Below are 24404 nucleotides of genomic sequence, written 5' to 3' on the forward strand. Positions count from 1 at the left end.
GTGGTCACTTTTGGAGATGAGGCCCTCTGGCCTGACCCCCAGTGGCCTTCCTCGAGGCATCCAGGCAGCATTTTTACCGACTGGACGGTGAACGGAGCGAGCGGGAGCCTGTGCTTGTCCAGCAGATGGAAGCAGAGACCAAGGAGCGCCCGCGGTCCCCCACCTGGGGCAATGCCTGGCCACAAAAAGCAACCCCAGCCCTGTGTAAACACCAACAAAAATAGCAAAAATAGCTGCCACAGGGCACAAGGGGAAGCCGAGCCAAGCATCCTCCGTGCGGCAGAAGGTGTAGGCCGCATGCAGGGCCTGGTGCATACGGGCATGTAAACATCACAAAAATGTGCTTCCAGCACGGTGTGGGCTGGTCAGGGCTTTGGCACGTTCAATTACAGAATGGGGACAAAAAGAAACCACGGACCAAGGATTCAGAGGCCCCCTTGCCAAACAGATCAATGTCCTGGCCACTCCTGACTGCAGCACCGAGCTGAGCCCCAGAGCTGCGGAGAGCAAACAGGCTGAATGCACAACCAGGCACGAGAGCTTCCACGAGAGGCACGTAAGCTGGATGCTCACAGAAACATGAGGCTTTGCAGAACAGCAGCTTTCATTTAGCTCCAGCTCAGCAAAGCACTAAAATCCACAAGTAATCGTTAGCCCTGCAGAACAAGCGAGACACGGCTGGGCGAGCGCGGCTCGGTGCAGTCTCTTAAATTAGCAGCACGCCTCTGCCCTTGCTCTTCCCCATACAGAAGATGGATGAGAACAAGGGGAAGGAGCTTTTGAGCCAGGATTTTGGGCAGGACATGGCTGGCTGTCCACGTACCCCTTGGGCAGGACCCAGCTGCAACACTCCTGCATGCATAAAAAGACTCCTGCATGCATAAAGCTGTCTTTTTCTGCATGGTGCTGGGGAAAAAATGCCTAGAATGACAAAATAGCACCAGCCAGATGGCAACACTTCCCTCGCCAGACTTCCAAGCAGCTTTCTCTACCGTTCTTAGAGGAAGAGAGCGACCTCCCTGTCCCTTTGCAGCCCTCTGTATCAGCCAGGCGGGCAGCCCCCAGGTGTGACTGACACAAGCATGGAAGAGGCTGCAGGAATTTCACACAAAAACTGCTTTCCTACACCCAGGATCACATCACTCAGTCCCTCAACAGCCACGTAGGGCTGTCGCTCAATGGGAGAGGCAGCTGACGAGCTGCCCAAACCCTCTCTCTGAAAAGGTCCCAAATCTTGAGCTGCCGACAGCTGAGAGCATCCTTTAGAGCATATTTTTCCCTTGCTTTCTCAACAGGCCGGTCGGATAGGATGGAGCTCAGGGTAACTGCTATGAACTGGCTTTGGTTTGGTTTGAAGAGTTCCCAAGAACCGACTCAGCTAACCAGGAAAAGCTCCGCTCAGTGCAGTCTGACAAACATCAGAGAGCAAAACCAACTCTAGTTTTTGCCTCCGCTGCCACTGAAATAATTTCAGGTCAAGAGGGAATGTTGTTAGAACCAAAGGAAAAAAGAGCTGCAGTTTCCAAGACATCTTTCACTGCCTGAACAAAATAGGTCACCAAACACATCTGCACCATGCCGTCCGGTCTGGAGCACTAAAAGCTTTCCACAGAGCTGCTATTTAAAACTTGGGTTTTGAGATTCCTCTTCCCCATAACCCCCTTTTTGTTTTGTCTCTCCAAGGAGCAAAGCTGCCCCAGGCAGAAGCTTTGCCCAGCCCAAGGCATGAGCCATGAATTCAGATAAAAACTCCCTCACCGCTGCCTTTGCAGAGTTTTTGAAGCAGTTGGACCAATTTTACTCTCTTTTACCAAAAACTGCCTGTAGGGTGCAAAACGCTGCTCCGCGATGGCTCTGAGGGGGTACTGAGACTGAGGGAAATCCCCTGGGCACTGGAACAATTTGAAATGAAGGCTCTGCTCCTGCACATTTTGTCAACCTGTGCCCACGCTCAGGGAAGCTGCAAGGCTGCCGGCCCAGCACAAGAGACAAGGTGATGATACCGACGATATCAAGAAATATTTCAAAAAATATTCTCCTAGTTTTCACTGTTTATGAACGACTCACTCCAGCCGATTTCTCAGTGTTTATGCATTTTCCTCCCCTCCTACCATGAGTCAGGCAAGTCAGGCCAAATGGGGTCCAGGGCCGGGTGGGACAGGCTGAAAGGAAACACCACAAATCACTCACTCACCAGCAGGTGTAGTATAAAGATCAAAAAGATCAAGGGGAGCACAGGGAACAGACAGCAATCGTGAGCATGCCCAGCACATCTCTGCCCACGAGCTGCCTAACCTGTAAGAAAATCCTATATAGTTTCGGAGAGGAGGGAAACTGCACAGGGATGTGAAGGGAGGCACCATGGGGAGCTGCTTGGGACGAAGCACAAAATGCTTACTTGAAGTTTTAGCTTGAGTTATAACATATGAGAGTGACTTCAAACTCCACGAGTTTACAGCTTGGGCCTGCCTCTAACACATCCATAATTCATCAGCTACCCTCTCCCCCCGGCTCCTGCCAGCGCAGAGTATCAGCTACGAATTCAGGCAGTGCCACAGGAGGGAAGGGGTTTTGTTCAGCCCATTTGTGACGGTCGTTTGCAGTGACAAGGGGATGACTTCTTGGACGGGAACTCACACCTCTCTCTTGATTCCATGAGCACCCTGCCTCGGCAGAGCTGCTGGAGGTTAAACATGACTTGCATGGCGACACGTTCAGCTCTCAGCTGTCGGCAGCTCAAGATTTGGAGATATCCAACGATCAAGCAACAATCTTCTGTTCTGAGAACTTTCTCACCCTCTCCAGAGGAGGAGCATGAAACCTTATTCATCCCCGCACGTCTCCTCCGGGAATAGATTCTAGCACCGAGCAGCTGTTCATTAGAGAAAGTCAATGCTGTCACTGCTGTTATTCTGCAGACAATAAAGGAGCAAATTACCCATTGCAAAGCGCACACCTTCAAAAATGCAGGCGCTGTTTGCTGAGCTCGTCCTACTCCCACTCCCTAGCTCCCTTCCCTTCTCTCACACAACTCACAGACCTCCTGGATCGTGCAGGGAGAAAGCTGACAGCAACCACAGAAGAGAAAACACATCCTCCGCACCTGCCTTTGTCCCCTGTTTACAGCATCCTGGAAATTTATCAGCGATTTATTTCTACTTCTACTCGGAACTGGAGATTCTAGCAGGCAAAACGTCGAGGCAGGCAGGATGCTTGCCTAACAGGATCCTGAGATGCTGGCACATCTGCTTTGGGGCAATATAAACAATGTCAGGTCTTAAAACCGAGCACACTTAGCAGCAAGCATTTCTTCTCTTGTAGCTCTCCTCATCTGAGCACAGCAACGAACAGTTTGTAAACAAGAAAGTGAAGCAGCCAAAGGACCAGCCCCAGTGGTTTCCAGAAGTGACGTTAGACACCCAAAAATTCTGGCTTCCCCAGAGTATCACAAGTCAAATGTTACTCTTTTCCCCAAAAGCAGCTCTCACAACCATGCACCCTTTCCAAAAATTACTGTTAGCTTCTCTCTTAACTCCCTCCTGCCCTTTTGCTAGGCCAGTCCCTGTGGCTGTCTGAATCCAAGGTGTTCTCCTTCATCGCTGAAGCCAGGGATGGGTAACCTTTGGTTACAAGCTTACAGGCTCAATTCACCAAATACTCTTTTACAATTCACCAAATTACTGCTTTGATGTTCTCTGCACTGAAAACACCTCCTCTGCAGAAGATCAGCCTCTGGTTCCCAAACGAGCCTTGCAGGAGCTTTTAGATGTGCGTCTCAGAGGCTTGCAGAGACAACAGAAACTCCAGCACTAACCACCCCTGGGTACCGAGACTGTAAAGTTTTCCCACTGCAATCCAGCAGCACCGGTGCCCATAGCCTCCACCACCAGAAACATTCCTTCCTCTCCCTTTTCTGGAGCTGCAGAGTGAGACACGAGTCCAACCTGGAAGAGCAGCTGAAAAGGAATTTGTTTTTTATTGCACAAGCGACACTGTATTGGCAGAGCTGTTTTTTTCCTGCCCAATAACGTAAATGAGCTCAGTAAATCAGTTTCGTGTTGTCTTTTTACCTCACATCCTCAAAACATCTTGTGAACAGTTACGCATCTGTCAATGCAAAAGTTTAATTGAAAATCTGAGCGCCCGCATTTTGGAACAGGGATGGAGCCTGTCTTCCTCAACAAGTCGGGGCTGTAGCAGAGCAGCTACGGAGAATTTATCTTCTTAAACAGCACACAAAGAAACACATGTAAATGATTAAAACACAGAAGTCCCATCATGTTCTTGGAGCTATTGAGAGAGCTCCGCATACAGCCCTTGTATCTCAAGCTACTATCACAAAATCCCCAACAAAAAGTCAGCAAACAGATCCCCAAACACGCACTGCAGCTACCTTCTAACAGCAGGCACGAATCCTACAGCCTAAAATATGAAAAATTGAGAGTTTAATAGACAAAACCACAACTTCTTTGATTTAAAAAAACATCAAAGATTAATGAGTTTGGCCAAGGAGTGTTCATTTACCGCCGGACACCCTCCTCCCACCTGCCACGGCTCTGGGGTCCCTCCTTGGAGAGTGTCACTTGCTGAGTGCGGCAGGAGGAGCTGCTCTAGGAACTGCTTTTTGCTTGGCTGGGACAAACAGCCTGTTAAATGCTTCCCCCAGCTCCTCGTCCCTTGTCTGGAAGCCAAGGAAGCACATGGACCCGCGGCCAGACAGGCAGAGGGGCCATCAGGCAGTCCTCTTTCATTCCCCTCAGCTCCTTTATACAGCTGACAGCTTTCATCCCAGAAATTGAATCCCTTAATGCACCAGCTCGGCCACAAGCTGACACCCTGGACTGGGTGTAACCAGAAGCCCAGGAAGAGGCTGAGCAGTGGCAGCTTTCAAGGAACGGCCTAGGATTTTTAGGGGGCAAAACCACCCCAGGTTTTGCTTTTGCAGTTTTAGACATCCAGGCAACGTTGAGCCTTGCTGCAAAGCAGCCTGAGCGTGCTTTGCCCACCGCTCCAGCTCCCATAAAGCTGTCAACATTGGCTCCGTGTTTGCGTACACGCAGTTGGAACTGCTCTTCGTTACGCCAGGAGGGCCCGGAGCCAGCCAGACTGCACCACGGATTCCTGCTCCCTTCCCCAGCGAGCATTCGCAGCGCCCCGAGCGGGAGCCAGGCTCAATAAACACGAGGCGCCGTGCCGACAGCCCCAGCTGCCCCACAGAACCGGGGCTCTTCTGCTTTTCTGCTGGGGGCTGCAGGGTTGGAGACCTCAGGACCCTAAGTCTGAATCTCCAGCAGCTTGAAGAAGCGTGGTGAGGAGCTTCTGGGAGGCAGGAGACAGACCCAAAGCCGGGACATGGCAGCAGCAATGGGAAACGCAAGCCCAAGACACAGCGGGCACTGCGACCTACCGTTCAAATACCATTGATGGTATCATTATTGTCGATAAAAACTATTATTTATAAGCTTTGAACAGCTCTTTGGGCTTCTGCATAGATCGGTGAGAGTGAGAAATTTCTCAATTTCTGAGTGAGAAAGTCACTCAGAGCAGGATTTAACCCACAGAGGACACAAAGCAAGGAGCAGGTACCAGGTGTACCTGAAGCACTTGGGAAAAAGGCAGAGCAGTCCCCGTCCTAACCTGTCCTGAAACCCAAAAAAGTAACCCCAAAGGGCCAGGGGGCCCTAAGCTCTCCAGCCTCTGGGATTCAGGGCTCCCATATTTCTTTAATCATAACTCTATTTGTAATTAAAGTGGGAAGGGGGGGATTTGGAGAGGGGCACAGGACACAAAGGCTGTCCCGTGGCTCCTTTCCCCACACGAGGAGCTCACGAGGAGGGTTAGTTAGCTGACCACTGCTCCATGCTAGCACGGCAGCCTGTTTCTGCATTTTTTTGCCCTCAGGCTAGTGCACGGGCAAAAGAGGACTTGGTTGTGTGCACCTGCCTGGACAGAGCTGCAGGCACCGCCACTCCTGGGTCTGAGAGGTCACCCCTGCACCCAGCACGGGGCGGACTCGCTCACGCATCCCGACACCAGCCAGCCACTTCCCCGGGGGGTTTCTCCAGGCCACTACATCCAACTTCCAGGATGCTGCAGGAGAAATCTCTCAGGAAAAAAAAAATGAGACAGAAAAAAAGCAAGCTGTAAGGCAGACAACTATATCATTACCCTTACTACAGAATTCAGACACAAACACAGTCAAGCCCTTTTTGGCTTGCTCGCACACCCCAAGCCCTGAAGCCCCTCCTTACTCAGCCACCTCAGCTCATCTCGGCGCCCGGAGCCATTTCACTCCAGTAATTTCCTGCTTGCGCTCAGAGGCTGACATTTCCCAGGGGCTGACACCTATTTCATCAGCTCTATTTGCAATTCAGAGCCCCTTGCAACATCAGAGCTGTTTGTAATTCATGTAATCCGCACCCCCAGCGACGGACGGAGGGGGGAACCGGCTGGGGGCCGAAAAGAGAAATGTCGGAGGAAGCCACCTCGTGGCGGGGTCTCCCCGGTGCCAGGGATGCAGAACGCTCCCTGCAAGTGATGCTTTGAGCACGCAACACTGGGAGCCTGCAGGAACACAGTCTGGCAGCAAAGGGAGGCTGCCAACTTGGAGGGAAGAGCTCAAAGCAGATGGCTGCATCTGCAGTAACTCGGGACAATGCAAAGCTGTTTTGCTAGGAAAAATCTGGGAGGAAAGCTGGCTTTCCACGGGGAAAGATCGCTAGCGTTACCTCCTTAGTACCTCCTTATGCACCTCCTGCATCCAAAGGAACAGGACCGTGAGCTCTGCCGTGGCTCCGGAGCCTGGATGTCTCCACTCCAGCTGCTGGGATGCTGCAAGCACCGCGGGGCACCGCTAGCCCTCGACCTCGGAGCGCTCCCGAGGCTCTGCTGCGACACAGGCGATTAATAATTAACGAGTGCCATCAGGAAGCCAAGCACAGCAGCCTTGCTGTCCCGCAGCCCCTTGCAAGCTGCCGAGCTGATTATTATCGCCGGCGTGAGCTGCGGCCCCGGCTCGGCAGGCAGGCACAGACTGGTTAACACGACCCGGGAGAGGCCGCCTGGGATCCCTGCAGCGCCGACACGCCACAGGGGCAGCCCAGCACCAAAAGGCTCCCCGAGGAGAGAGCTGAGTGAAGCCTGCGGCGAAAATCCTGCTTCAGTCAGAGCCTTACCAAACACCAGCTTGTTTCGAAAAGCCTCAAAGCGCTGTCGATCTGGGTTAAGAGATGCAGGTGGAGAAGAGTGGAGGACTGCGAGCCATCCCCAAATCCAGCCGGCCCTCCGGAGGCAGTGCCCGCAGCACAGGACCCTGGCAAACCCCAAATCCTTCTGGCAAACCCCAAACCCTGCAAGCAGCTGGCAGAGCGTGTGGGAGAGACCAGCTGCCCCCGGGGACCTGGGAACAGCTCACCTCCTCCCCGCCTTACAGCCCCTGCTCTGCTCGATTATCCTCGACACCTCTGTCGCCACTCACTTTGGTGCCAGCCCCAGGTTCAGCTGTTCCGTTTAATGGGAAGTGAGGGCTCTGGGGTTCATTTATTTATTTATTTTTATTTAAAAATCAAACCCTCTGTCACCGCGGGCTGCTAGAGCTGTCAGGAGCGCGGCGTATCATAGCCCTGCAGAACTTCACAGACAGCTGAGCTGAAATTCCCCCTCCGGCTCCCGGGAACAGGCTGCTGCCACTCCAGCTCCGAGTTGTTCTCCCTCGGCGATGAGCACGGTGTGATGCATGCTGGCCCCAAACTGACTCCGGCAAGGAACGAGCTGTGTGTTTGGAGGGGTTTCTGCACCCACCCTTCATGAGTTTCACCAAAAAGCCGTGGTCTCAGTCCTGTTCCATGCTCCCTTGAAGCCCCTGGCTTTGCCAGGCTCAGTAAAAGGGAGACAGAATGAACGCTTACAGTCCCTCCTCAGCAGAAAGTCACTTCTGGCTTTAAAGATTTACTTATTAAGCTAGAAATGATGTCTAATCCCTCCTTCACTTTGCCACCCTTCGAAATCATACTTACTACGGTTGACTTGGCATCACCTACCACAAAGCAAGAACGGGGAGTACCTTCCCCACCCCAGCAGATGCGTTACGTGCGCAGCTTCGGCTGCCTGCTGCCCAGAAAACACATGCAGAGTCCTCGTGCGTGAGCATTTGGGATGTCAAGTGCAGACCAATCCCCTGCTTAAGTGCCAGCAAGGAGAATGAGCAGAGGGAGAAAAAAAACAGGATGCCAGTTAAACCAGCAACTAGCAGTAAAAATGTTTTCTCCCGACACATTTCCACAACCCCCTTGTCTTCCAGAGCAGCCTCTTGTGCCCTGCTGGAGGAAGACCACCCTGCTCTGGTCAACACTGCCCTTCTCCAGCATCAGCAGCATCACAGGATCGATGCCTGGCTGTGGTTGGGATGTCAGAGCAGAGCAAAACTGACCCAAATCCAAGCTGCCCTGTCCCGGCACCCGCATCCTGAGCGGTGAGGGGAGCACGGCGCGTGTCGGCAGGGCTCAGCCTGAGAGCCAAGCCAGCATCCCGCACGTCATTCGCACATGCGGGGCCTGAAAATCCACTTGTGGTAACAGCACGTCTGTTCCTGCGAGGTGGTGGCCAACTGCGAGCGCTGCTCACTTCATCAGCACCTCCCCGGCCCTCCCCAGGGCTGGTCCCATCCACGAGCTGCGTTCTCCTGCAGCAAGAACCACCCAGAGGTTGGCTCTCCCTTGGGACCTCAGCCACGGCCGTACAAACACCAAAAGAACAGAAAACACAAAGGTGTTTCTCAGCTCCGTCCCTGTTAGCGTATTTCATACAAATATTTGACTCAGAAACGCGTTTGCTGGGACGCTGCTGCAGCAAGCTGCTGTGACTGTCAGTGGAAATGATGTTCTGCCAACGGCAATCGCCTGGTGTCACCTCTAATAGCACGGCACTAAATCCCAGCTCACGGGGGACGTGCTCAGCTGCTGGAGGGCTCCTTGGTGGCACGCTCAGCCCAGACCCCAGCCTGGCTGTGTGTGCGTGCAGGGCGCTGCTCTGCGCTCCCCAGTCCTGTATTTACCCCAGGACAGGCACAGGACCACGCAAAATGTGTCTGTGGGACCACCACAGCACCCTCGCTGCACAGAGCTTGTGTCAGTGCTGGGGGCAGGCTGCTGCGTCTGATTCTTGCCAGCCTGGCCTGGGGCAAAAAGGATTTACCCACGTAGCAGCACGATGTGCCACCAACATCTCACCTAGGGTTACTCTGCAGGCACTAATCAAGAACAGGGTGCAAAGAACACAGATTAAAAAAAAAAACAACAACAAATCACACCTGATCAGGTCCGTATCTGCATCTTCTTCTGACCTCAGCACCCAGACCTCCTGCACCAAACGCCCGCACTGCCTCCAGGCTGACACATCGCTGCTCCAAGCCTGTGTGTCTGTACTTATAGAGGTGGAAATTGAAGCGTTAAGGGACTGATTCTGCCTGTGGCACACTCAGAAAGGAAAGGAGAACCTGAGCGCCCTGGCTCCCCGGACCTCGCTGTAATTCTTCTGCAATGACCACCCTAAAACACGAAGGGAGACAACCACTGAACTCTCCAGGATGGGGCTGTGGGGTCAAGATCTCAAAATGGTCTTGTTTTGATCTCTGTACCTCCCCCAGCCCAGTCAGACTCCGTTATGGTCTGAAATTGCTCATCCCGCACACAACACCGTGGTGCCCAAACCTTGCTGCTGTCCGTCCTTGAGAAGGAAACACTTGGCAGCACTTCCCCGTGCGCGCTAAGGACTTGGGGCAGCAGAGGGGAAATTACCATTTATGTATGAATTCAGAGCAGGGCTCCAGAGCCTGCTTCTTGAGAAAGGAGCTGCAAGAAACAAGGCGCAGCCCCGCAGGAGCTGACCCCGAGCAGAGGCAGCACGGACAGACAGCGCCTGGGAAAGGCGCCCTGCAGCCAGCTCCTAATGCCCTTCTTGGCAGAGCTCGCAGCAGGGCTGCGGCGTTCATCCCTCATCCGTCCAGGTGAGGGGTGGAGGGACGGCGCTGCCAGATGTGCTCGGTGCTCCTCCTGCCAGGGAGCAGATCCGGGGAGGGGAAATCCAAATCCCCCCTCTGCTTTCTATTCCTCCGGCGGGCTCCGTTTCAGGGCTGCGTGACCGAATCCCGCTCTCCGTTCGCTCTCCCTCCCCTCCTGCTCGAAATGCTGCTTTCCCAGGGGAACGTCTGGAAATTTGCACCGTGAAGTCTGCACAGCCGAAACATCTGCAGGGCTCGCAGCCCTCGCTCGGCCCTGCCTGCGCGCGGCCAGCGCGCGTCTGGCCGCTGATACACGATCTGGGCAGCTCAGGAAGGGACGTTTTGGGGTTTTTTAGTGTGGCAGAAAGGGGTCGTGCTCATTGCTACCAGGAAAAAGCCTTTAATAAGAGAGATGGAACAACCCCCAGCCATCATATCTGGAGCAAAGGGGAAGGGGAGGGAGAGAAAGGGCAACTGAAGAAGGAGTTTTAGGGAATTTAGTTCTTTTGCTGCATGCAGCCTGTTCAAATCCAGCACAGGCACGAGCACGAGGTGTTCCCAGGCCTGTGAGCTGGCAGCCTGGTGCCAGGGACAGTGTTTGCATTGCACCAGCACGACCCAAAGTCCATCGGGACTGCCCAGCGCTGACACCAAAGCCGCAGGTGCAGGTGGTGAGGAGCCTCTAGCTCCCACGGCACAAACCCTTTCCTTCAAAGACTGGGCTCCTCTTACCCCAAAATCAACGATTCGCTAGCCAGCAGCATGCTTAGCTGCTCCTTCCTGCAGACACAAAGGAGTTTGGCCTCTGAAACATCCAAACGAGCAACTCAAGCAATACTAAATAGCTGCATCTCGGGCTTTTGTTCTTTTTTTTCCCTCCCTTTCCTTTTCTTCTCCGTCCCCTAACCAGCAAAGGATTTCTGCCTGACCAGTTCACCCCAAGTGCTGCCAGCTGCTTCTGAACAGGGACTAAAAGACTCCTCGAGCCAGTCCAGGCATCCAAAAACGTGCCTCTGATAGCAAAGTGCTGAAACAAAAAAAAAAAAGGATCAATACCACGCCAGTCACTCGCTGAGGAGTGTGTGGCCTGCACAGGTCACTGCAGTTTCCCATCTGTCTCAGAGATACTTTTCCCCAATTATAAAAATCCCCAGAGATTTAACAGGCATGTTTTTCATCACTAGCAGCTCAATCTGGTGAAAAAACTCAACCTCGCATATTTGTTTTTGCAGCCAGCGGGTGGTGTGGTGCTGCAGAAGCGAGATTTGGGCGAGAACTCCAGGCAGAAATCTGCTCGGCCGGCTGGTGCTCCAGAAGGAACGCTCCCCGTTTAACCTCTTCCACTGCCTCCATTTGCAAAGCAGATTAAACACCGCGGAGTACACGACACAATTATGCAGAGCGAGTTATTGTGCCAAGGACGATATATTCACCTCTGTGGCCTGATCAATGTTACTTATCAATAGTGAACCAGACCCAACACGGGAGCTGTGGAAGGGGCCCTCAGCGAGCCCTCCCCTTGCCTCGCAGCTTCACGAAGCACACGGGGGATCTGGCAGAGGCTGCCAGATGGATGCAGAGCGCCCAACTGCTCCCAAATTCTCCGCAGATTCCTCACGGATTGCCTCCACGACACAATCCATTGATCAGAGGTGCGTTCGCAGGCCCCCGTTAATTACGTTCCCTGCTGATGGATGAAGAGCAAAGGCGTCTCCGGGAGAACAGGCTGGCAGCAGCGTGCCAAGCAATACAACCCCAGACAAAGACAAAACGGGCTGGGAAGCATTTTGGAGCATTCAAGGTTAAGTGTGCCTACAAAATTCATCGGGGTCAGCAGGACAGCGTCCCAAGGGAAGGGACAGCTCAGCCAGTCCCGGGGGTTTTGCCACTTTGCAAAAGGGGATTACACCACCGGGGAGGCAGCCAGGGAGTGCTGGGAAGGATGCCAGCGTCTGGAGACCCCCGCTGCACTCACGCTCGCTCTCAGCTACCTCCTCGTGCCCCAACTTGCCCACCGTGCTCTTGGTTTACAGAGAAAAATGCACTCCGAGGCTGAGGCCCGGATCGGGAGGCGAAGGACAGCTCGCATGCAAAGCCCTGCTCCATCTGCGTCACCAGCAGAAAGCCCAGCTGAGAGTGCTCTCAAATAGCAGGAGGATCTCTGGAGCCTGCCCCCCAGCTCGGCGGAGAGCCAGCGAGGCAGACACGGCGTGCTGGGCGGGTGTCTGTGTGCTGAAGCTCCTCTGGACAACACTGGGGTAGACACAGCCCTGCTAATTACTCCGTCCTCTGCTTCTCATTAGCTTGGCAAGCATCTTCCTCTGTCCGTGCCACTGCTTGCCTTGCCATCCGAGGCCCCTGGAGCTTAGATCACACCACCACTGCACCTCCCCGAGGTGCAGGCAGGGCGCCTGACCCTTTCTAACAGCCCTAGCACATAACTGCTGTTAAAATCCACCTGTAAAAGAAAATCCCTGGGTGCAGAGTGAAACAAACCCTTTATTACTCTCAGCTGCCTGGTCCTGGGGCTGGCCACAGCAGCCAGCTGCAACCCCCAGGTGGCAATACCTTGCCCCAATCCTGCTGACCCCAACACAGCAAAGAGAAAATCCTTATTAAAATGCCTTCTCTGCAAGTTTTGGCCAAACGCTGCCCCACGCAGAGCCACAGGGGCAGGAGAGATTCTCACCGCCGTGTCAGCTCAGCTCTCCATCACACAGCAGCTGCGTGGCCCAGCCCAGCAGGCTCTGCCCCTTACCTTTCAGCACCCTGAGCACCGCGTCGTTGCTGTAGCGCTTGCGGGCAGCGTTGCTCGCCACGCAGTGGTAAGCCCCAGCATCGCTCTCCTGCACGTCCACAATTTGGAGGACACCGTTTGGAAGAGTTATAAACCTGAGAGAACAAAAGGAAAAATGTGAGATAGGCTATGCCTTGCCTGAGCTATCTGTCATCAGTCAAAGCCCTTTTCTCCTGCCTTTTCTCCTACGGACAAATCGCTTTTAGGACCTGGTAACCACAGCACAGTGGGACTGGGAAACCTTCGAGCCAACCAGGTACAGACCCACCCATGGCACTCGAGCCTCTACAACACGGAATCAGCTTTGAGGACACCAGGCTAACAGGGCTTTGCTGATATAAACCAACTGGACAGCAGCAAACAATTAGGTACACACAGCTTTCCAGACATCCCCAATTGTCCAAGTGCCTTCACACGCACGGTCTGCTCTGACCAGCCTCAGCACTTGCTCTTCACAAAGGTTTGGTAGCCAGAGTGAAAAGCATCGCAAGGAATTCTGCACAGCATCCTGTTCCTGCTGCTCCTCGTCTCCACGAGTGGCCATCAGATGCCCCTTCACAGCTCCAAGCAGCCAGGACACCGCTCCTGTACCGAGCAGCTGCCTGAAACTGCGCCATCCCTGGGCTGTGCCGATTGCTTTTGTTCTTCCAAGAATTTCTGGCTTTTCACGAGCTGGCAAACTCACACCCAGGCATTCAGCATCCCCCCCCGTCTGCCCATGGGGCGCTACCGGGGAACACTTCCACGGAGTGAAATGGCTACACGGCTCCCAACATGAACACAATCCTTGCTGCATTATAGCGAACAAAGCAGATGATTAGCAATTAGCATAAAAGTAGGAGCTGGCTGTCAGCATCTCCATTTTCTGCCTGGATTCCTAGATGGCAGCCTCTTTATTCTTGAATGCAAGGCGCAAAGCCTACGTGATCCTTTTTAATTATATATGAGATCCATTTTTAATTGCAAGCCTCTATAAACAGAGCTGCCGAGCTTTGACAGGCAGCTCTAGGTTATCAGTCTTCATTATGAAAAGGACACATTCAAAGGCAATTGCTGAGGGGAGGGATAGCAGCTTCCACAGGAACAGCACAAAGACATGTTATAACCACGGATGCCAGCCCTTCCATCCATGAAGATCCCTGAAAGTAACCCTGACATTAATAACTGTGGTTTCTCCAGGTGCTGAGACAGCTGCATCCATGAGCAAGGGTCACGGAGCCGGGGGGACAATAAGAAATGAGCCACCCCGTGTCCAAGCCATGGGCACCAACAGCACACCCACTCCTGCAAACACTCATTTCGTGGTCCCAAACCTCCAGCAATGGAAATCCCGTCCCCACCCCAAGCAGCTTGCTCCAGATAAATATCCCAGCTGCAAGCCTAGCCCAGACCTCAGCTGCTGCGATCTGAGCTCATCGCTTCTTGCTCTCTGGGCAGCAGATGCAGAAGCAGAAGAGCTCACAGAGCTCCTCCTGTGACCATGCTGGCACTGTGTGCACGATCCTACAGCTTGATTCAAGGACGCAGTCTTGGTGAAGCTTCCCATATAATCAAGGGCCGCTGCTCCACATCCCCAAAGCCCTGCTCTCGCTGCCTACAGAGACACATTTTGCTCAGGATCCCTCTCCAGAGACTTCAAAGGAGGTGGTATCCTGAAAGCCCTTACCAGGATGCCTCATCAGGACACGGGAGAAGGAAGACAAATATTTGCATCTTGTCAGCACTGCGGAGGGAAAGCTTCCCACTGTGACAGCATTTATTTTTGTCGTGCATCTGCTGTTTGAGTCCGTAATTAATATCAAGATATTTCAAGCAGTAGGCAAAGCATCTTCCAGCCACAAGAGAGAGCCTCCAATTCTCCATCACAGAATCACCGGGGTTGGGAGCGACCTCTGAAAATCTGAAGTTTTCTCCCCTCTCGGAGCAGGATCAGCTGCACCAGGCTGCTCAGGACCACGTCCATACCGTGTGTGTAGCAGAGAATATTCCAGCGTGAACAGCACCATTCCCTTTCTTACCTTCTCCCCAAGAAACTGCTGCCACATCCTTTCTGGCAGGCTAACACAATACAGGCTAAGGCACCCCAGGACAAGCGAGGGATCTGCTGCTTTGCTGCAGGCTCCAAGGCTGCTTTTGCTCGCTGCTGCAGAGCCGCGTGGGTGCACCCAAGCACATCAAGGCACTGCTGACACACGGCAGAAGTTAGCCCTCCATGAAGATAAAACCCTCACTTAGCCCCAACGTCGACAGAAGATGCTGTGACCGCAGACCGTGTGGTCTAAGGTACGTGGTTATGCGCAGACCTCCGAAGACCTCCAGCTCTTAGCAAGTGCTCATCTGGGCTCTAGAGGAAATAATCAGCAATTTGGAGCCTCGTGTGAACCACGGCCAGTATGTAAAATAGAGGAGAGCCTATGCCAAAAGATGCAGCACACACCCCAAAACAACTGCAGTCTGGAGAGATCCTGCAAGCCACTTCTCAGCAGCTGCTGCAGATTTAAGACTTTTTTTTTTTTTTTTTTTTTTTTTTTTAAGTGCTTCAGAGACAGAATTGCAGAAGAATTCTGTGTCTTACTCCCATATGGAAGCTGGATTCTGCCCTGAACGTCAGCAGGGTGGGAAAGGTATTTTGAAAATACCCATAAACACGTCCATACCTTTTGGGTTGTTTAAGTGGTTTTTAAGCTCAGCCTTCGAGACCTTTGAGATGGCACCGTGCTAGCACCTGCACCCAAAGGCAAAGGCCAAAGAGAGTGCCCAACGGCAAGGTCAACACAGGAAAAAAACAAACAAAAAAAAAAGAACAAAAATAGTTATTATGCTTTTTTTCCAGTTTGCTGTGATTGCTCTATCCCTCTTCACACGCACCAATATCGTAGCACTGTCTGAAAGGCTGTACCTGCAGCATTTGGGCATACATCTGAGGGTGCTGTTTTGGGATACGAAGCCATCATCCCGATGCCTACCTAACCCAATGAGGGCTTTTTCCCGGGCTCATCAGCCACGTGCACAGGAGGGAGCGCACAGCGGTCAGAGGCTGGTCCTCAGGCGCGATGGGGCAGAGCTGAGAGGGAGAGGGCTGGGTGGCAGCCAGCGGTTCCTGGAATTCACTTCATTCCTTCGAAAGCCGGTTACGTTAAATCCAACAACAGCAACAACAACAACCAGACAGCAGCAAAAAACGCAAATCCTTCTGAAAAAGGATATAAGCTAAAAGCTAAAACGCGATTTAAAAAGCGAGATCTGCAGCCAGAGATTACGGTCTGTTTTTTACAAGGAAAACAATTTTCAGGCTGCCCGTGTTGAAAGCAATCTCCAAGCAAGTACCTTCACGACATCCATCCAGCTGTCTCGTTAAAAAGCCATTGCCCAATCTACAGCACGCTTCCTTCTGCCAACCCTTTTTTTTTTTTATTACCTTTTTTTTAATTAATTAATTTTTGTCTCATTACAAAGCAACAGCTTCCTACGAACCTTTCCATACCACACTTCATACTCAAGGATCCGAGCCATTATTCTTACAGAAGCTGTTTTCGTAGAAAAATTATTCCTAAACCTTACCCCCTCTCCTCCTGCCTCTTGGACTGGCTTTCCTGGGAGGGAAACAGCTCCTTGCTCCTTCTCCAGGACAACAAATGAGATTTTAGGAACTAAAGGGCAATGCAGTCACTGATCCCTTGCAGGGATGATGTCTACAGACCAGCTAAAACCCAGCTAATCGTTTGTTCTCTTTGCCTGTAGCTGACTTTCCTTAATAGAAGGTATCATGCTGCAGGGACTCTTATCTTTTCCTCCCCCAGAAAACAAGCAAAATTCGGGAACTGTCACTAGATCACCTCCATACATAGGAATAAAATAAATGGCAAGGCCACCCGGGTTACCGAGCACACACAGAGCTCCAGAAGAGTCATTAACCCCAACACAGATCCGTGTGGGACAACAGTAAAAAAACAAACTGGCTCTAAGACCACAACCAAATCTAAAGAAAAAAGGCATCACAGCTCTGTCAGGTACACCCCACAGTCAGATGGGGAAATATTCCTCAAGCCAGGAGCCCCAAAAAAACTTCTACCCCACTTAAATTTGCAGGAGAGGATGTGCCAAATGCTGGGGCTTTCCCAGGGTGCAGGATCCGTGCGGTACCAACTGGCCCGATGTCAAGTTTCTCCACTCAGGTTTATGCTGCTGTCTGCCCTTTGGCACACTCTTCTGTCTCCCTTCAGCACTCCAGATTAGGAGAAAGTGGCTGATAGGGAAAACTGCAGCCCAGGCCTCGTTTAATTACCTTGCTCATTAGCCAGCTTCTACCCAATCAGCCAATTTTATAGACTGAGCACTTGGTCCATCACGGCAAAGGTTCCAGAACAAGAGATCAGTAACAAAAAAGGGCACGGTTTGGTTGGTGTTTTGTTGGTGGTGCTTTTTTTTGGTTGGTTGGATGATATTTGGGGAACAACTTATTTAATTTTGTTGTTTTATCAACCTATAAGCATGAATCCCTCCAACACCTGCTCTTACAGCACTTCATTTTTCATGTTCATACCTGGTCTATCATTTTTCTCCTCATTCTACCTTTTATGAAGGGTTTCCACATCCTAAGCAGTCACGTTTCAGATTTATTTTTTCGAGCTAACCCAGGAAAACAATCAGAGCATCACCTAGGTTCCTGTGGAACGGCTACGTGATCCTTCTCCCAGGTGATGACAGGGGAGGGCAGCCCTTCGATCCGGCACTCGAAGCGAGCCATGCCATTTTCTTCCACTGTCTGCGACTCCGGCTGTTGGAAAAAGCGGGATAAGGCTGGGAAAAGAAGAAAGGAGGGAAGGTTAGTGGCTCGAGATCCTGCTGAGAAACGCAAACCTGTGATGCCGCGTGATTTAAGAGGAAAGCTTTTATCTGTGAAAGAGCCTGAAATGTAATCTCTCCTTTTCCTGTGTCCTGCAAGCCCTCAGCGGTCCTAAGGACAGCAACTGAAATGCTTCCATGTGCAAATTTCCATCTTGCCTCATTTTCTCCTTCGAAGGCAATTTTGTGAGAGAAGAGACCATCAGCTGGTTTGGCCACTTGCTTTTCTAAATCGCTTCCTTGTCTGTTCAGTTTCTCCACTGGAGAATGACACCCAGAATGAGAAAAAAGAGGGGGAAATGCCCTGAGAGGCAAGAGTTTCCCCTTGCCTTGTGGCACCCCCACAGCCCAAATCAAAACAAGGCAGGAGGAAGACCAAAGCCAGATGTCAACTTCCACAAAACTGCCCCAGATTGACAACGCTGGAGACAAGGCTGAGATCGTAAGGGCAGGAACAGCTTTGCTGAGCAGAAATGAACCTTAGCCCACTCAAACAGGTGAGATGTGGCAGCATCTCATGGCCGGAGCACGTGGGGATGCAAACAGCCATGTTCTTAAGAAAACGAGGATGGATTTCACACAGGCCAGACCACTCCAATGCTCTCCAAGGTTCATCCCTGTCCATGCAAAACCCTGCTGCTATCAGAGTGGAGGCTGTCCCCCTGTGGCCATCAGCATCCGACCCATCAGTAGCATAACCCCACGGCACCTCAGCCACACGCGGTTTTGGATACGCACGTGGGCACCTCGGCTGGAGCAGAAGCTGAAATTCTTACTCAAAGCAAGAGCCAGGTCTGCTGGAGAAGTCTCTGTTGAGCCGCCTTTGCTGTTAACGCCACCCAGCAGCACAAATCCTCCAGCGGTGCTGTAACACGAGCACCAGGAATCCTGACCGTGGCACAACAAACACAAGGACCCTTGGTGACCTCCTGGTCCCCCACAAGCATGTGCTTGTCCCCCTGCCTCTTCCCAACACCACCACGACTTCACATCTTACAGAACCCACTCATTTCTGTTCTCTTTGCATCACAGATACACACACACAGAGTTCATCGCAGTGTTAGCCTGAGGAAGAATGGACGACGTCGAAAATCAAACGCTTTTACGCGCCCCATTTTAACCCCAGCGTATTCTCAAGTGTCATTAGTGTTTTTCTTGAACTTAACCAGTTATCACTTGCTTAAAGCAACTCACTGCTCTCTGCAACAGTTGCAGGCTGAGTTCTCCCACCAGCTGTCTGCCAAGTGTAGTTTTACAATTCACTACGAATGGCAACGAAAAGCCTTTTCCTGGAAAAGTCTGAAAAATAAATCAGCGTAAGGCCCCACTTTGGGCAAACGGCTTCAGTGTTTTCAAATACACTCTGCAGAGCACTTTAACACGGCATGATTTCCAAGAACTGCATGAGCTTTTAAGCTCACACTAGTGTATTTTGCTGGACCCAAATGTTTAAAAGAAAAGCCATCAAATGCAAGAGCACATTCGGGTTGGCATCACCCAAACCACCTCCTCCTGGTGTCCTTAATGCTCTGTCCCACTGCGCTCTTTTCATCCTACGAGTGTAAAAAAGAGAACTTTGGCAGTCTCTGAAGGGTCAACACGCCTGGAAATGTCACGAGGGGAGGCAGGAACACCCCTAAACAGATTAAACCTATCGGTATCTGTTCCCTCTGCCCCAAGTCAGGTCACTTGTTTCATTAAGTGGCACAATCCAAGCGGATAGGATGGAGTCCCGAAGTTTCCAGCTTATGCAGCCCATGGTGTGCGTGAGCAGCGATGCCACCAGCAGCAGCAGCAGTGAAAAGGCTCCGTAACTTACAGCAGGCAGCTCCTTACTCTTTTTTTCATCTCCTGTATGCAGTGTGCCAGGAGATGCAGGATGGCCGCCAAGCCAGACTTACCTCCACCTATTTTTCCACGAAGTACAAAGGGGCACAAAGCTGTCCCAAAGCCGCCACCTTTCTCCTCCCCATCACCTGCCGGAGCCTGAAATTCGCTGCTGAGAACCAGAGCCTGCTCCACGCCTCCCGCCAGCCCCACACGCCTGCTGTGCTGGGCTCCAGCCCGGCTCTTCAAAAGCCCAGAGCCAAGAAATGCACCCGTGACGGATTGCTCGTTAGGGTGTGGAGGAGCGTGACTAAAGGGTGACCCTGATTAGGGAGCGCGGCGGCCAGGAGCAGCGCGGCTCCTTCAGCCCCAGCGAGGCCGAGGAAACCCTGCCTGGAGGATCTGCTGGTGGGGTTTGGGGACCGGGCAGCTCTGCTGCTGTGCCCTGATAGCATCAGGGTAGGGCCCGTGGGGATTGCTGATGCCAGGCTGGGAAAAAAAGGCTCTGAGAGCTCTGGAAGGAGCTGAACGAGCCCGGCTGCGAAGGCCACGCACTGATGGGTGAAGGAGGGGACAGGGAAGAGGAGTTTCTTCTCCTGGGGTCTTTTGTGCACAGAAGGGGTGCCCGGGTGGAACAGAGGCAGCAGGAGACGCCTGGCGCAGGCTCAGGACTGGGCTGCGAGCTCGCTCCAGGGCCCCAGGGTTATTCGGGAGGGTCTGTGCTCGGGAAAAATGTCAGACTGCGGGTGTGAAGAGCACCAGGACAGCTCGCCCTCAGCACCGTGCCACAGCACCACGCTCTGCTCCGCTCCCCCTGCTGCTGGCACCTTAAACCCAGCTGGAGCCGAGCCGCGGTGCCAAGGCTCCCAGCCCGGGGTGCCGGCAGCACGGGAAGCCCAGCGCCCTCCCCCTCTCCCCCCCGGGCTGATCCACACAGGAGGCCCCGAGCTTGGAAAAGCTGCCAGCCAGCAACACTACACCCCGGGCAGAAAATGCTGCCTATGCGAGGAATTCGGCCTTCTGAAACCAGCCTGCTGCTCTCTCCCACAGCGCTTTGCCCCCCGAGCCTCCACGTGCTCGCTCCCCGCATGCCTTTCCTTATCATCGCTCGGTGTTTCTGAGGTGGGGGCAACTCCAGCCCCCGCTGAGACCACATACAGGGCTACATGGGATGGGGAGGCAGCAGGGAAACGTGCAGGAAGCCCTAGGGGCGATTTGCCACGGCCCGAAGGGTGGAGGAGGCAGAGCCAGAGCTCAGGCTGCAGGGCTGGAGGGGTACAGGACCGGTGCTGCCCAGCTTTGTGGGGCTCAATTCTGTCTCTACACATATGCCAGCTCCTCACCTACTGCAAACAGCATCCAGAAGTCACACCGATGATGTTCCAGAGCTCGTGCAGTTCTCTGCTGGAAGTTTTCTGCCCAGAGTGGTGGCAAGCAGGCAGAGACCCCCACCGAGACCTGGCTCCGCGCACAGGTCTCCACTCAGCTCCGCACCTAATCCACAAAACAGCATCAAACCCATAAAATGAACCCTTCTGATAAGCCCAAATCCCGTTCTCTCAGACGCAGTGCATCACGGAGAGCAGCTCTCCTCGGGGAGAGGAGCACCGGCGTCCACGTGCACTCCTTGCTGCTGGGGCTGCTCCGCCAGCTGCAGCAACACCAAACCTCGCCGTCAGCTGCTGCCAGCGCCGCGCGGTGCGGGCCCGTTCCCTGCAGGCACAGCAGACGTCTTCATCTGACAGCTACAATTACTGTAATTTTCCAGAACCTCCCTCGCACAAAATGTTTAAGCTAAATTAACAGCTTTAACAAATCTTCGCCGATGTAGTTATTAGCAGGTAGAAAGCTACACCTTCCCACCACTACAACAACGCCCCTGGTGTTTCCACGTGGGGGGAGAGCCTGCAAACCTCCCTCCTCAGCCGCCCCGGCTGCACACAGAGCAGGTAAGAGCTCAGCAAGACCCCTCAGTCCCTCCTCCTGCCACCACCACGAGCTGTGGTCGGTGACACGGGTCTCAGTAGGCGGGGACGAGGAGCAGAGAGCCGCAGGGTGCTGTTGTGTCGCACGTTTATCCAGCACAACACGAGCTGACACGTGGAAGGGGAAGGATGGAGGTCATCGCAGTGTTTCTAGGTTTCCCTGGAAGGCTCTGACGTGGCCAAGACACCGGGTCACCACCACGCGTGGCAAAGCCACCAGTCACCGCCGTCACCTGTCCCACAAGGGCTGCGCTCCCCAGGCCTCCTCCTCCGGCTGTGGTTGTCCCCAGCAATCCGAGCCCTGGCCCAACGCTGTCCTGCGTGCCCCAGGTGACAGGCTGCACCCCTGTCACACACGTGAACGTCTTCTCGGCAACTCCGACAGCAGCAGGGCTGCCTTTGAGGCCACCTTGACTGCTCAAGCATGGGCTGAGCACGGTTTTCCTGTCTGCGTGTGTAACGGGAGGCTTATGCATTCTGGCAGCTGCTGTCAGACAAACGAGCCGTGGGGTTTTTGCCCCTGTTTCACTCCGTTTCCGTAACCACCTCCAGCAACCCACAACTTGGTGATCCCTCTTGGCGCTCCGCTGTCACCTGGGCAGCCTGTGTCAATCCAGCTCTCCGGGGACGCCGTCTGTCTGCTCCGATCTGCCTCTGTGAGCCTCCCCACTCACCTCGGCCTGACGCCTTCCCTTCCCAGCTGGGAACCAGCACCTGGGGAAATGCCAGAGCTGCCCTCACTTTTGGGGCTATCGGGAGGGCAAAGCTGACTCCACCGTGTCCAGCGGAGTAGAAGAAGCGCTGACAAAGGCCACTCGTTTCACTTAGCTCCTGCACGCACTGCTGAATAAAGCCGGTAAGGACCAGGCACTGCACGGGCAGGCAGGAGGAGAGGAGCTCATCCCCACCTCCACGGGGCTCCTGCCTGCAGGGGAGCCCAGCAGGATGTGTCCCAGTCCCCCCAGGACTGCCTGCACACCCACTGCAGCAGGCGCTGGGCCAGCCCGGAGCTTCCTCCTGGTACTCTGCCTGCACGGGGCAAGGACTGAACGAACAAAGAAACGACTCAAAGCATGAAGAGCCACAGGAGATGACTCGATATTATGAATACCAAATGTTCTTACTTGTCTTTGCAGCACTGAGCAGCGCAGAGCCCAGCTCAGGATCTCCTGCCCGGGTCGGGAGCAGGGGCTGAGGCTAACGAAGCCTTCCTGCTGCTCGGGTTTGCTTCTTCTGCCTCGTGCTGGTCAGCAGTGCCCAGGGCAGTCAGCACAAAGAAGAACTCCATCCACACGTAAACAACTTTGGGCAGACTGCTGCATTCAGCCAGCAGGGAAAAAAAGCCTTCAGGATCCTCGTTTGCACCAGCTGAATGCTAATGCGGCAAGCGCTTCTGCCCAACCCCGAAAAAACACAGCCCGAGATGCATTTCATTAATCAGTTCCCTCGCTGCTCTCCCTCTGGGAATGAATATTGTACATCAGGTGCGTGTGTTTGCCACAGGAGCAGCACCTTCCCGTGCAGATGGCAGTAAGATGTGAGTACGCACAAGGAGAGACAAGCTGCAGGGAGCTCACCTGAAATTCCTCGTTTCTGAGAGACCTGAAATTCCTCGTTTCTGGCTCCTCTGGAAAAATGCAGGGGAAGGGAAAGGTGATTTCAGTCTGCCTCCTGTTTTTGAGAGATCCTCGGACCTGGCAAAGCCTTCGGCTGCTGTCAGGACTCCTGCTTCCTACAGCCATGCTCACAGTGGCCACATGTGCTTGGCCAGACCTGCGCCCCCTGCCTGGGGCACCCAAATGTTAAATACATCACGGTGTAACGTGGATGTTCGGACATCCTCTCTGCACGTTCACCTACAACAGCCCTGAACACGTTCAGCAGCACCTCAGCCCCAATTTCCCAAGCCTGGAAACATATTTCAGGCCTGCACCTCAGGGTGCCCCGTGCAACTGCATCCAGCAGCATTTACGTAGGCAGCTGGACTAGAGAGAAGCGTTTCTGTGCTTGCATTATCTTCCAACCTCTCTTGTTTGGGAGGTCAAGGAATCATTTATTGACACTCACGTAGTTAAAATAGCTCCGGTAGCCATTTCTGCACAGAAAGGAATTTTATTCTTGAACGCTGCACAAAGATTCGGCAGTTCAGATCTTAGAGTGTTGTTCTGAGTCTGAACTGCAGACCAGCCTGAAGAGCCCTCTCTTTCATCTCTTCCATTAGAGAGGGAGATTCACCTCAAAACAAAGCCTTAATTCCAAGAGGAGACACAGCTTCTCTGACACACAGAGACGCCTGTCCCAGCTTTGTTGAGCACTGCCCTTCACTGTCGAGCTCTTCCCCTTGAATTCAGTAAATTCTTCCTGCAGCAACACCTGAGCAAACCCTCTGGCACCTACCGCACTCACCTGCTTCCCAGAGCACCAGCTGCTGGGCTCTGCCCTGGGCACGCCATCCAAGTCCCCAAATCTCCTCTGTGCCCCTTCCCAAGTTGTGCTGCCTGCTCACCAGGAGCCCAGAGGAGACCAAGAGCAACCTGCAGATGGACAGGCTGATGTGTATGGCCAAATCCAGCACCTAAGACCTAAGCTAGCGACCAAAAGCAGGGACAAAGGGGAACTTGGACCCCTTTGTGTACAGCCTGGCCTGTTTCCAGTGCTTTCTGCCCTCACGTAGCCACCCACTTCCACTTGCCCACCTCTCAGTGATCAATTCTGATAAAAGAGACGATGCTCAGACTCCAGGCAGTGCTCCTCATCTACATCAGGGGGAAATAAGCCCGCCACGGCCTTGGCTGCGGCTGCCAGAGCTCTCAGAGCCACCTTCCCATGCAGACAGTGCTGACTCGAGGCTCTGAAGTGTTGATTTCCCTGCAAAAACAAGTGCTGGCTTTTGGAGAGTGAGCAGAGTCCTGTTTTTAATTCATGGCTGATGGCACTTACCTGGGAGAGTCGC

At 53.3% G+C, this 24404-nt stretch overlaps 1 protein-coding gene across 1 annotated transcript in view; it reads right to left on the reverse strand.

Moving 5' to 3' along the window:
* Positions 1-24404, reverse strand: part of IGDCC4 (immunoglobulin superfamily DCC subclass member 4) — an 81487-nt gene that overhangs the window by 27037 nt on the left and 30046 nt on the right. Inside the window, exons 3-4 of the mRNA XM_082768785.1 lie at positions 17453-17594; positions 12756-12889 (exon numbers count right to left, since the gene is read on the reverse strand). Of these exons, the coding sequence (XP_082624911.1) occupies positions 12756-12889; positions 17453-17594 (276 nt within the window). The remainder of the gene's footprint in view (positions 1-12755; positions 12890-17452; positions 17595-24404) is intronic.

Source organism: Aythya marila, assembly GCF_965140915.1.
Source record: "Aythya marila genome assembly, chromosome: 11".
In the NCBI taxonomy this organism is placed as follows: domain Eukaryota; kingdom Metazoa; phylum Chordata; class Aves; order Anseriformes; family Anatidae; genus Aythya; species Aythya marila.